The sequence below is a fragment of the Parus major genome, chromosome 8 (assembly GCF_001522545.3).
Source record: "Parus major isolate Abel chromosome 8, Parus_major1.1, whole genome shotgun sequence".
NCBI lineage: Eukaryota > Metazoa > Chordata > Aves > Passeriformes > Paridae > Parus > Parus major.
The window spans coordinates 212770-225493 of record NC_031777.1 but is presented as its reverse complement, the minus strand read 5'-3'; the positions used below and the strand labels follow the sequence as shown (position 1 = coordinate 225493).

The 12724-nt window shown below is 63.8% G+C and overlaps 1 protein-coding gene across 2 annotated transcripts in view; it reads left to right on the top strand.

Annotated features, from left to right (window-relative positions):
* Nucleotides 1-2919: 2919 nt before the first annotated feature.
* The window catches only part of CRIP2 (cysteine rich protein 2), a 14616-nt gene continuing 4811 nt past the window's right edge, over nucleotides 2920-12724 (top strand). The window contains exons 1-2 of one of the 2 annotated variants that reach the window (XM_015636865.2): nucleotides 2920-3086; nucleotides 11627-11721. In XM_015636865.2, the coding sequence (XP_015492351.1) occupies nucleotides 3044-3086; nucleotides 11627-11721 (138 nt within the window). In that variant the 5' untranslated portion in view covers nucleotides 2920-3043. Of the gene's footprint in view, nucleotides 3087-10389; nucleotides 11062-11626; nucleotides 11722-12724 lie in introns of those variants that run through there. The other variant, XM_019007715.2, reaches the window with a different exon arrangement.

The following is a 12724-nucleotide window of genomic DNA, read 5'->3' as shown; positions in this document are numbered from 1 at the left end:
GATTTCCCTCCTGCCCCGCTCTCCCCCCTGGGCCAGCCCCGTTTAGCACAGCCCGGAGGGCTGTGGAGAGGAGATGAATTCAGAAATAACGTGTTTTGCCAGGTTTTGTGAAAGGCTCTCTCTGTTGCATCTCCGTCACCGGGAACTGCTCCCAGCCCGTGAAGGGAAGCCCAACCATTTTTTCCGTGAAAATGCAATTTTTCCTGCTTAATGCGAGGATCTGAGGCAAAACTGGTTATAGCTGGGGTGGCCTGTGGGCAGCAGCCATTCTTAACCCCCAGCCCCTGGCTGCGTCTGGAGTTTCAGGGGTGAAAAAAAGAGAAAGCTGTGGCCTGTCACCCTGGGGTGACCTTGTTGTGAGGGACAGAGGGCCCTGGGCATGTGGCCACGCACGGTGCAGCAGCCAAGGCTCTGCAGGCCACACAGGGATCACTGATCTTTGGGCACACCAAGCCAGCAGCCGGGGCTTTTCCCATAACCTCTTTTCATTTTTCTTTCCCCCAGCCTCTTCTTGCCCTGTAACAAATCCAAGGGAGCCCAGGTGCCAGAAAACATGAGAGCAGAGGAAGGCTTTCCAGCCCCAGCTCCTCTTAGGAGCAGCTCTGTCTGGGTCCACGAGTTTTTGTGGTATTTGTATCTGAATGAAGAAAAAAGAGCTGAGGGGAGTCGGCGTGGGGAGGGGGAGAGAGGTGAGCCAAAGGAGAGGCAGCCTGGAGGGAGTTATTCCTGATTTATTCCTCACTTTCCCTTAATCTCTGTGCAGAGCTCTCTGCCTGACCTGCCCTAGGCAGAGGTCCCAGCCTCGCACCTTCTCGGGCTCCCGGGGGTCAATCCCCGCTCCGGGCCCGGGCAGAGCAGCCCCGGGCGGTGACTGCAGCCGGAGCGGAGCGGAGCCAGCACGGACCCAGCGGAGCCCCGGGGAAGGGAGCTGCCCCCAGCAGCCCAGGGAATCCCGCAGGAAAACCTGGGAGGTCACCTCCCCGGGCCGCGGGTGCCAGGGCTGGGGACACGGTCCCCTGGGCTGGGACACCCCCGGGCGCTGCTGCAGGGGACACGGCCCGTGCCAGAGCCCTCCCCCGGCCGCTGAAAGGCGGCTTTGTCACCGCTGCCAGGGAAACTCCAGCCCAGCCCTTGGGCAGGGATGGGGCCCTCAAGCTTCTGATGGAAAATGCATCCTTTGGTGAAAATTGTTAATGTGTTCTCTGGGGAGAGGTCAGGGGTGTCCCTCATGTGCCACCACCCCCTGCCCGCAGCCCGTGTCCCCTCGGCCATCCCTGCCTGCCCAGCCTTGGGTCACCTCTCCTCCAGGACATCCCTGCCCTCCGTGCAGGACCGTGCCGAGCCTAAATCGGGGAAGATTAAGACACGACCAGCTAAAGCCACTTTGCTCCTGAACCAGCATATCCGCTTGGGATTTAGCGCATTTGCAGGCAGGGATTCACACCTTTAAGTGACTTGTCTTAATTCCCCCCGGCCTCTAGGCGTGAAAAGCCCTTGTCCGGCACCTTCTGGGTGTCGCTTCTGCAGCATGGCAGAGCCCAGGCCTCCTCCTGTGGCCTCCCCGAGCAGGCTGTTGGGTGGATGAAGCCTTCTCCCTCCTTCCTCAGGGCTGGAGCAGCAGCTGAGGCTGCCTGGGAACGCGGCGTGTGGAGGATTTAGACTGGACACGCTTTTCAGGATGTCCCCTCGGTGCCCAGGGGTGCTGTGCTGTGCTGCCCTGGGCTCTTTAGGGCTGTGGACACAGCGGTACCAGAGAGGGACCCGCGGCAGTGCTGTGGGACCGTGCCGGAGCACAGCTGCTCTTCGGGAAACCCAAAGCCCCGCAAATCCCCAGCTCCTGCCCTGTCCTGGTGGCCGCAGCCCTGGGCTGGGACTCGCTGGCTCCACGGTGGGACCCGCGGGGCTGAGCCGCCCCCGGTGCGGGCCCTGCCACCTGCCCAGGCAGGGACCCCGGCGGCCACAAAGGCTCTCATTGTTGTGCCAGCAGCTGCCCGAGGAGTGACAGGGATGCCTGTGCCTCCCGAGCCTGCGGGGGCGATGGAGGAGCCGCTCTGGGGCATCCCCGGCCCCTCCGTGCCCGGGGTCCCTGTGCCGCTCCCCGGAGCCCCGGGTTCCCTTCCCGGCGCTCGGCAGCCGCCGGCACAGGAGGGAATTCTGTGACAATGGCGGCGGAGCGGGGCCGGGCTCCCGGCCGATGAATAATGCAAAGCTGCGCTTGCGGAGCGGCAGATGTCCTGTTTACCAACACTGCGGTGCAGGGCCACAGCCACGGGCTCTGCCCCGTGTCACCAGCCCTGTCACCAGCCCTGTCACCCCCTGCCCTGTCACCAGCCCTGTCACCAGCCCCGTCGCCCCCTGCCCTGCGCCCACCGCCACGGGGCACGATCCGGGCACGGAGGGGCTCTCCCGCCTCGCCGCGGCATCGCGGCTCCTCGAGTATCCTCGCCGTGCCTTCACGGCTCCCTGAGCATCCCTTTGTAGCCGGAGGGGTTTCCGAGATGGGAGTTTCCATGGCAACGAGCGGAATGGCGCCGGGAGCCGGGGGATGCGGGCGCTGGAGCCGGGCAGCGAGCGGGGCTGGGGCGGGGACGGGCTGCGGGGGATGGGAGATGCCCCAGCCCCTCTGCCCGGGACAGCCAGCCCCCACTCATGCCCCGGGGGCGGCTGCTGGCCGGACTCAGCCGGGGAGGCTCCCGGCCGCTGCCTTTGGGGCCGGTAAAAACCCCGCAAGCGGCGTCGCTCAACTACAACCTGTTTATTATGGAGGTTTTTTCCCAGGAAAGAGAAGCCGGGAGCACTCGTGTCCCGACTTTGGTCTTTGGGGATGGGAGACAGGGCAGGGGGTGTTCTCTCCGCCGCCGGGACCAGGCACCTGCTGAGCTGGAGCCGTACCGAGCCCGGCCGTACCGAGCCCGGCCGCCAGCCCCGCCCCGGCTCCCCCCGGGCGGCGGTGGGCGGGGGCCGGGCGGAGCGGGGAGCACGGAGCGGCACATCACAGCAAGGCTCGGCACGGCACGGCTCGGCACGGCTCCGCTCTCCAGTCATGGCATCCAAGTGCCCCAAGTGCGACAAGACCGTGTACTTCGGTGAGCGCATCCCCGGGGCCCGGCCCCGCATCCCCTTCCCCGCGCCGAGACGCATCCCCGGGACCTCAAAGCCGTCCCCCAGCCCAGAGCCGGCGCTCATCCCTGCCCTCCCCTTCCCTGAGCCCCGGTGGATCCCCGCCTGCCCTTTTCCCCACTGGGATGTATTCCCCGGTGTCCGCTCCGCCGCAGCCCCGCGGGGCTCACCCGGAGCCCTGCCCGGCAGCAGCTGCTCTGCCCCGGGGCGGCCGCGGCCCCTCAGCTCCGCTCTGCCACGCATCTTCTCCTCTGTGCCCCGCATCCCCTCCGCTCTGCTCCCCATCCTCTCCGCTCTGCCCCGCATCCCCTCCGCTCTGCTCCGCATCCCCTCCTCTGTGCCCCGCATCCCCTCCGCTCTGCCCCGCATCCCGGGCTGTGCTGGGGGCTGCTGCCGGCTGGGGAGCAGGCGGTGAGGGGCTGGGGTGGGGAGGAGAGTGGGGTGGCTCCTGTCCCTGGTCAGGGGAGCCCAGCCCACCCGACACGGCCGGCACTGCCGTGGGGGCTCCCGTGATCCGGGGGATCTCTTGGGGCAGGGAAGTTGGCAGTGGCAGGTGCAAACAAACCCTCCTCCCAGCCGGTTCCTTTGGTTCCCGGCAAACCTGGCCCCAGGTGTGCCATTGTCCCCTCCCCGTCTCGCCTCGCAGCCAGCCCCCAGCGGGCTCTTCCCAGCTGGGCGACCTAATGACGGCTTTGGCGTTTCTACGGGACTTTTTCAAAGGCAGTTCCTGGGCTCGGAGCTCCGTGCCAGCACGCCTGGGCTGGGTTAGGGCAGCAGGCGGTCCCCGCCGGTCTCGGAGGGCCCTGCTTGGTGTTGTGGCTGGTCAGGATCTCTGGGAAGCTGCCGTGTCTCGGGTCGGGCAGCGCGGGCAGAGGTGGGAGCAGGGGCTGATCCTCAGCCTTGGAGTCCCCGGCAGTGACCTGAGCCCCTGGGTGAGCGCTCTTGGCACCGCACCGTGAGCTCGGGATGGCTCTGGGGATGGATCCAGAGCTCCAGCCCGAGCTTCCCCCGGGGTCCTGCTGGCCTGGCGCTGCCTCCCTGCCCACCTCCCCCCGCTGCTCCGGGGTCCAGCCCCTGCTGCCTCAGTGTCTGTTTGGTGGAGAAATACCAAAGGGTCCTGATGATGTTTGAGCATTGGAGGCGTTGGTGCTTTCATTCTTTTCCGGCCATCTCCAAGTAAACACAGGGAAATAGGAATTTGCTGTCTTCCTCCTTTAAATAAACCTATTTGTGTGTGGGCGGGGAGGGCTTGGCCCCTTGGATGTCTTTCTTTGTGTGAATCTTTTCCTTTTTAAGCAGAAAATAGTGCCTGCCCAGCCAGCTGGGCACTGACCCGGGGGCAGAGCTGCTCCTCTCGGAGCGGGGATGAGCCTGCCCTGCGTGGGGGGGTCGGGGCTGGGCTCAGGGACCCCTTCCTTGCCGGAGGAGGAGGCCAGGCTGTGCCAGGAGGAGAAGCACCAGCCCCCAGCAGTGTCCGTGCTCTTTTTCTGTCCCCATGTCCTGGGGGACTTGTGGATGACCTGAGGAGGCGGTCCGGGGGAGCAGGGCTGGAGCTGCCCGCTGTGTCCCCGGAGGGTTTCTGTAGGTGCAGAGGTTCCCGTCCCGGTCTCTGCAGGGAGGGGCAGTGCCAGCCCCCATCCCACCCCTTCCCGCAGGGAATGCTGCCCCTGCTGCCCCTCAGACGGACCTGGGGAGAGGAGCTGAAACTGAGCGAGCCAAAAAACTTCTGTGTGCTCAGAGCTGAGATCGGCTGGAGCACGGCCCGCTTGGTGCCTTGAGCTTTTCCTTGAGGAACCGCCCAGGCTCTGGAAGAATAAACCCGAGTCCGTTTATTCAAGGCATAAAATCTCCCCTCAAATTCTCGAGCCGGGCTGCGGATCCCGGCCTTTCCTGCCGGTGGGCAGCGAGGTTTGGTGGGGAAGGCGAGGGGAGCTCCGGCTTTGGTGTCGCTCCTGAATTCCCGGGCCGAAGCTTAGCGGGGAGGTGATTCATAAAGCCCCGCTTGTTCGGGAGCCTCCCCGGCTGTGCTGAATGAGCGCTGGCAGCTCGGGATGCCTGGCATTGCAGCCCCGGGTCATGTGTGGGAAACGCCGCCGGCTCCCGGCCCCGCCGAGCGCCCGCCCCGGCTCCGCCACTCCCGGGCACCGATGGAAAACTCATTTCCAACATGCCTGTTGCTTCATGCTCCCTGGAAAAATCCAGTGGGCTCCTCCCTGCGCAGTTAGGAGGATGTGGGCGTTTCCTGAGCTACGGAATGAGCTTTTTTTCCTTTAGAAAGCACAGGGAAATATAAAAATAGATTTTTGGCTTTTTTTTTTTTTTCTATTTTTGCAAGGAGTTAGAGGTCTGTGACATTGTTTCCAGGAACGGCTGGGGCTGGCTGTCCCGCTTGGGGAGGCTGGCTGGATGAGGTGAATGTTTAACTGGAGGAGTCCCAGCAGCTCCCACCCTGCTCTGGCAGGTGGCTTTGGGTTATCGCTCCTGGCAGGAAGCTCCGGAGGGACCGGAGTCTCCTGCAGCCAAGCAGCCACACATTTCCCCAGCTCCCTTTGGCATTGCTAAGCCTTAAATGAGTTTTGCAGGGTCACCGGGAGCTCTGGCCAAGCCTTTCCGCCTCCCATCCTTTCTTCCCAGAGCAGCGGGGGCAGCAGGAGGTTTCCTGTTTTCCCATCCCAAGCAGGAGGCAGGCACACGTGCGGCGGGCTCGGGGTTTTTGGGGGTTTTTGCGGAGTTTTTGGGGAGCTCTCCACACATGTGAGGGCTGGTGGGAGGCTGCTGCTCCATTTGTTTGGAAAGGGGTGTCCTGAAAGCAGGTGGGAGTCACTCAGCAGCCCCCCCAGGCTGAAAGCTGCTCTCCAGCGCTGCTTTGCCATTGGAATTGCAGAGGGGGATGTGGACACATCCAGCTGGGAAGGGAGGAGAGCCCAAGGGCAGCGCTGCCAGGGCCTGGGACACGGCAGGACACGGCAGGACACGGCAGGACACGGCAGGACACGGGTGCAGCCGGGGGTGAGCTGCTGTCCCTCCGAGCACGGCACGGCCAGGCCAGCCCGGCCAAATTCAAGCTGCAGAAGCCGCTCTGCAATTAATGAGTAACTGCTGTCCTTGGCTCCGGGCAGGGAGACGGTGGGGCAGGAGAGGCAGGAGGGCTCGATTTCTATTCCTGCCGTCCCTAACAAACGAAGCGGCTTTTCCAGTGCAGCCGGTGCACAGCCCTGGCTCTCCAGCTCCTTGGGAATTGCCTCCTCCCGGCTCCGAGAGCCTGAGTGGAGCTCGCAGAACGGTAACTAAGGATGCTCCACTTCCCTGCTCCCCACACACAGCCCTGCCGGGGGGAGGGAAGCTGAAGAACAGGCTGATTAGCGTTCGTTTTTCCCTCAGGAAAAAAGCACGGGCTACAGGAAATGATCCGTGGGAGTGAGGAACAGGGCGGTGCGAGCTCCCCTTGCTCGTGTGTCCTGGGCTTTGCTGGGGCTCCTGCCAGTGTGCTGCTGCTGCTGCTGGGGCTGTGGGTGCTGCAAACCCAGTCCTGGGCACCTCAGTTTGGTGCCTGGATTATAGAGAGCCATGTCCCAGCTTCTAGGCAGACAGGGATCCTCGTGCTCCCATCCTCCCTCCTGGTCCCTGCAGGAGCACAGGGATGGGGAGAGGTGAGGGGATGGGACTGGAAAGGAAAGGCAAGGAAAGGCGAGGCAGGAACGCCCAAGTGAGAAGTAATGGAAAATCTGTCACCACGGTGTTGCAATCCAACGCAGAGCCTGGAGCGTGAGCCGTGGTGCCACTTCTGGTTGTGCTGGGGTGGTGGTGCCCACCGCTCCTGCCAAGGGCCCCGAGGCTGCCAGGGAGGTGATGGTGGGAGATAGGTCCTGGCACGAGGATGGGGAGAGCTGTCCCACCATCCTGCTGTGCACTTGCTGGTGGGGACCACCAGTGCTGCGGCCCCAAGGGAGACCCTGAGCATCCTCAGCCCTGGGCTGAGCCCTCTTGGAGCTGTGGGGGGCCAGCAGGGTGGGGAGGCGAGGAGCCATGGGGCAGGAGAGGCACTCTGACAAGCTTGGCTGCTCCAGCACTTCCCAGAATCCTGCTCCTGCTGAAACGGGCCAGGAAACTGTCTTGTTCTCCCAGCACTGCCTGCCAGAGGTGACATCTCAGTGTGCAGAAGGAAGGAACAACGTGCTCTGACCCAGCAGCTACCCGGGGTCTGGTTTGTGTGTGTGCCTGCCTGTGCCCGGCTCTCCCTGGCCGCTCTGCTCCGGCTGTGTGGCGGGCGAGGGGAGGGCTGCAGCTGGGGCTCTGGTTTCTCTGGGGCACAGAATTTTTTCTTGGCAGTGTGGGCTGCACCCCCTGCACCCCCCGGGGTCCTGCCTGCCGTGCAGGGCTGCTGTGCAGCTGGAGAGCAGCTGATTCCTTGGGCTCAGCCCCGCCTGAACCCCGTGCCCGGCTGGGAGCCCTGCTGGTCCTCTCCAAGCTGCCCAAGCTCCGATGCATCCCAAGCCTGCTTGATGAATCCCTGTGGAAAATGGTGAGGGACTCCAGAGGCTGCCCTGGCCCTGCAATCCAGAGCAGGAGACCGGAGGCTCCTGGCCAGGGAAGTGCCTGGAGCAGCGAGGCTGTTGGAGGAGAGGCAGGGAGCAGCAGGGTGGAGGGAGCAGCGCCGTGTGTCAGGGCTGTGCCTGGAAATCAAACATCCTTCTTGAGCTCCTCTGCCAGGCGGGGGCTCGGATCCTGGGGGAGACCTTGTGTCTCCCCTTGGCTGGAGGTGGGAGCCCCCCGGGATATTCCCTGTTCCCCCCGGCTGCGCTCTGCGGCAAGGCCGTACTGAGCTGGCTTTGTTGCACACTTGGAGGGAGCCCAGCAAGCTGGAGGGCGGCCTTGCCTTGCTGCAGAGAAGCTAAATATAAATGTTTGGCCACAAATCAGGGTGTGGTGTAACCGTCAGCACCGGCTGGGCCTGGGGAGGGCAGGTGGGGATGGGCTGAGGGGCACGGGAAGGCAGTGCAGGGCAGTGAGGCTGGGATACAGCCCGGCAGGGCGGGGGCAGGAAATCCTCCACCTGTCCTTCCACCTTTTCCGTCTCCTGGCCACTTTGTGAGGAGCTGGGGAAGGGATGAGGCTGCTGGTTCATGGCTCTTGGCTTTGTTTCCAGCCTTTTCCCAGACTCCTTTCCTTGCACTTTTCTTTCTTCATTCCTTTGTGTCTGCAAGTGCTTTGAAGTGCACCTACGGTCTGACAGCATCCCTCTCTGCCAGGGATGCCTGTCGCCGGATCCCTGTGGGGATTTGGCATCCTCACTGCCAGGCCGACCTTTGTCAGCTCTTCCCCGTGCCCTCCCAGGGCTGTGGTCGGATGGAAGGGGCACAGCCCAGCCCTTTGCAGAGACGCAGCTGCAGCCACGGTTCCTTTTGCTCAATAAGCCTGGGAGCAGCACTGACGTCAGGCTGTGGAAATACCTGTGCGAGGGCCTGGGGCGGGCTCGGGGCTGCCGGCGGCACAGAAACTGGGAGGAGGGATGCGCTCTTCGCATCCTGAGAGGATGCGCCCACCTCTGGCCCGTGCCAGCTGCTTTGTCTGGGCACGGTGGGTAATTAAGGGCTGAGCCGCGTTGTCTCTGGGGTGGGGCTGCTCTGGAGCCAAGAGATCAGTGTGCCTTGACAGCCCCCTCGGCTGCTTGCCTGCTCTCTGCATCCCAGGGATGGGCTGCATCCCCTGACAGAACAAATCCCCCCACAGCTGCAGCCTGACGCGAACACGGCTGTGCCTGCGCCTCTCCTCGGGGCTGTTTCCCCTGGGGAGAGGTTTCTCATCCATGGGCACACAGGGCTGGCAAACCCCTGAGTCACACACACGTGGCAGAGGCCAAATCCCCGCAGCTCGCAGCCTTAGCCCTGCTCTTCCAGGGCTGCTGGTTTAAATTCGGCTGGCTCAGGGCTGAGTGTGCCCGGGGGTTCGGAGCGGGATGCGGAGAGCATCTTTGGTGGCAGCGGCTGGGAGCAGTGGCAGTGCCCTGTGCCATCCCTGCTCGGAGCAGGACCCAGCCCCGGGATGCTCCCGCAGTGCCGGGTGACCCCGGCGGGGCTGGGGTGAGGAGCGGGGCTCCCCCAGCAGCGGGAGGATGCGGCCAGAGCCTTTTCCTCTGGAGCTGATGCAATAGCGGAGCAGCTGTGGCCGAGTGACAGGAAATCTGGGCGCTGGTCCCTTCCCTCCGCAGTGATTTATGGGATGGTGTGGCCGCAGGCTGCTGCCCTGGAAATGGGCTGGGGTGGCTCCAAGCGGCTTCCTCTGCTCGGAGCAAACAATGCGCATCCCCCGGGAATCCCTGTTTGCAGGCAGAGGATGCCGGAGCAGCCCCCGTGGTTCCCGGGCTGTCCCGGGATGACCAGCCCCATCCCCTGCCACGGATCCCTCCCGCTCCGCGTGGCCCAGGGATGCATTGGCAGGGGCTGCATCCGTCAGGGAAAAGCAAGGATCTCCATCTGCTGAAATATTATTGTGTGTCGGGGGGCCACTGGGGGAGAATTTTGTATGGCGGGAGCAGGAAGGAGCCGGTGGGGGCTGTGGCCAGCTATAATTGCCATGGCCTCTGGAAAACATCCGCCGGGAGCTTCCTCCTTGCTTTGTAGCCGCGGCCGTGACGGCGCTGGCTCGGGCAGCGGGGGGAGCTCGGGGCGGCGCAGCCGGAGCACAGCCTGGCCTGGCTGTGTGTGCATCCACTGGGACAAACACCAGGTCTCCTTTGGCCCCGAGCCTCCCGGCTCGGCTTTCAGCCCATCACGCTCCGTTTCCCTCCCTGGTCAGCCGGGAGGAGCCCGTTCCTGCCGGGAGGGCTGGGAGGATGCAGGGCTCCCGCAATGGCCCCAGGGCAGTGCGGTGCTGGGACCTCCGTATTCCGCTTGCTTTTGGGGCATCCCTGGGGCTGTTCACCCTGCTCCTGGTTCTCTGCTCCCAGAGACAATGAAGGCTGCAGAGGAAAAAGATCTCTGGCCCTGGCCCCTTCCTCCAGGAGCTGGGGACACATGGGCCCTTCTGAGCCCCTGGGCTTGGAGCCAGCAGGGATTTGTCCCGGCAGCTTGGGGTGGGCAGGCACAGACCCCTGGCTGTGCTGGGGCATCCCTCCGCCCTGCTGCCTGCTCCTCCTGCCTGGGTTTGGTTCAACAGCCTGCGTGTCACCAGCAGGAGGTGGATTTGGAGATTTCTCCGACTGATGCGAGTCCATCTTTCCATCTTCCATATTTATGCTCGTTTAGGGACACTCTCAGCTGTCTCCTGTGCACCCTGGTGCAGTGGCTCTGGCTCTGCCTTCACGCTGCCCCTCCCACCAGCGGCAATCCTGCTTTGCCCTGGTGTGGAATTTTTGGGTGCTGATGCCATTGTTTGGACTAATCTCGGCCTCTCGACATGCCCCATGCAGCTGTTTGCCTTGGGAGGAGGGTGGCTCCAGAAGCCAGGACCTGCCCTTTGGGGAGCTTTTGACCCCCATCGTGACTGGATGCAAACAGGTGACACTTGCTGAGGTCCTCAGGGGACATCTCAGAGGAGGTCTTCTCACGGAGCGGGGCCGGCTCCGGTTGCGCTTTTATTTGCTTGTTAAATATTTTATTTGGCTCTCCTGATTTAGTGTTACGGTGGCTGTCACGGGCTCACACTGTTTTCCAGCTGTCTCTGCACATGTGCAGTGCAGAGGGAGGGCCAGCAGGAATCCGTGGGGGGCACAAGGCAGCCCCCGGCCGCCCAGGAGCTGGGAGGGAGAAGGGATGGGGATGCAGGAGGAGCACTGGCAGCCTGTGCTGCCTCCCAGGGTGCTCCTGGAGACCTACAGCTCAGGGCCAGACAGAAGGATTCTATCTGTATTCATACAACCAGTCTCCAAGCATTTGCCTTCCCTGAATTTGCCCACGGATGCTTTGACACTGTTTCCAGCGCTGGCAGCGAGTTGCTCTGCAGGTTTGTGGCCGTGAGTGGCTGCGCTCTCATCTGCACGCCGTGCCTGTTCCCGGGCTGGGGGCTCGGGGGACAGGTGTTTTCCAGGCCCAAATGGCCACCCCGGGTGACAGTGGAGGCTGTGTGTCCTCCCCTCCTCCTGGGAGCATCTCTGGAGCTGCGGCTGAGGCTCCCTGGGGAGAGGCAGTGCGTGGGGGGAGTGTGACTGCACGGGCGGGGTGGGCATGGAAACGCCAAATATTTGAATGGGAGCGAAGTCATTCCGGGTAACGTGGTGAGTAAAAATAGACCCGGGGAGCAGGAGAGAAAATGCTACCGCTGCTGGACTGGTGCGTGGGAAAGCTCGGCTGTGGGATGGCAGCTGGGACAGGGTTAATCTTCTTCGCAGCTGGTGCAGTGCTGTGAGGGGTCAGAGGCTGGGGGTTTGTGCCCAAGCCCCACAGGGCTGCAGGGGCCTGGGGGCTGTGGCAGAGTGGCTCCTGTGCACGGCGTGAGCAGCCCCCCGTGGCTCCACAGCCTGGCTCCCCTCTGCCGGGCAGAGCTCACCCCTCTCTCGTGTTCCCTGCAGCCGAGAAGGTGTCTTCCCTGGGCAAGGACTGGCACAAGTTCTGCCTGAAGTGTGAGCGCTGCAACAAGACGCTGACCCCGGGTGGGCACGCTGAGGTAAGGGCTGGAGGGGCCGGCAGGGTGGGAGCGGTGCTGGCACATCCCGGTGGGATGGGAATCCCAAGAACAGGGCTGGGACACATATCTGATGCCGTGCAAGCCCAGGAGAACGCCCTGCGGCTTCAAACGCTGCTGCTGCAGCTCAGGGTGCTCAGTGCACAGCCCCGGGCGAGCCACGGAGTGGTGCTGGCAGCCCGTGCGCTGCACAGCAGCTGCCGTGGGGCTCGGCACTCCCCAGGAAACACCCGCAGCTCTGGGCAGACTTGTTCGGGCACCGCACGGGCTTTGGAGCCGTGTGTGTGCTGAACCTGCGGTCCAAAACCCCAGGAATGGGGAATGCCTGGGTTGCCACGGCAACGGGAGCTGGGCGCTGCTGCTCTGTGCGCCCTGCAGCTTGTGCTGGAGAGCGATGCTGCTGCCACTCCCCAGCGCTTGGGAGTGTGAAGGCGCCCTGCTGGAGCTCCCAGCTGCCCGGGCTGAGCTGGATTTTGGTTGTGTCCCTGTGTGACACCCGGTGCCTGGGTTTGCTCGGCACCTGTCATTCCGCGGTGTCACCAGCTCCTTAGCTTGGCTCTAGCAGGCAGCACGGCCGGGCAGCAGCGGGGACAGCCGTGCTGGTGGCCCCCAGAGAGGTGGATCCGTGCTCCAGGCCGGGTTAAGCCCGGAAGGTTTGCTGCTTCTCCATATAAGGCTGGGTTCTGTTCCCATAGGGGACGGCAGCCAAGCCCCACTGACTGTGCCGGCAGCAGATTTGGCCCTTCCCTGCTTTTTCTCCCTCCTTTTGAGGAGGCTAGGTTGGGAAGGTGTCGTGGGGAGACCAGTTCAATGTTTACCCTCCCCTGTGGTACGGCAGCACCGTGAGCACACTCATATTTTTGTTCAGCAGTCTCATTGCCCTGCCCCACCTCTGGCTGTGCCAGCCCTCGCCTCTGGCACGGCACCTCTGCCCAGCTGGCACCCTGCCCTTCGTGGGGAAGGAGTCTGGGGGGTGGAACATGGG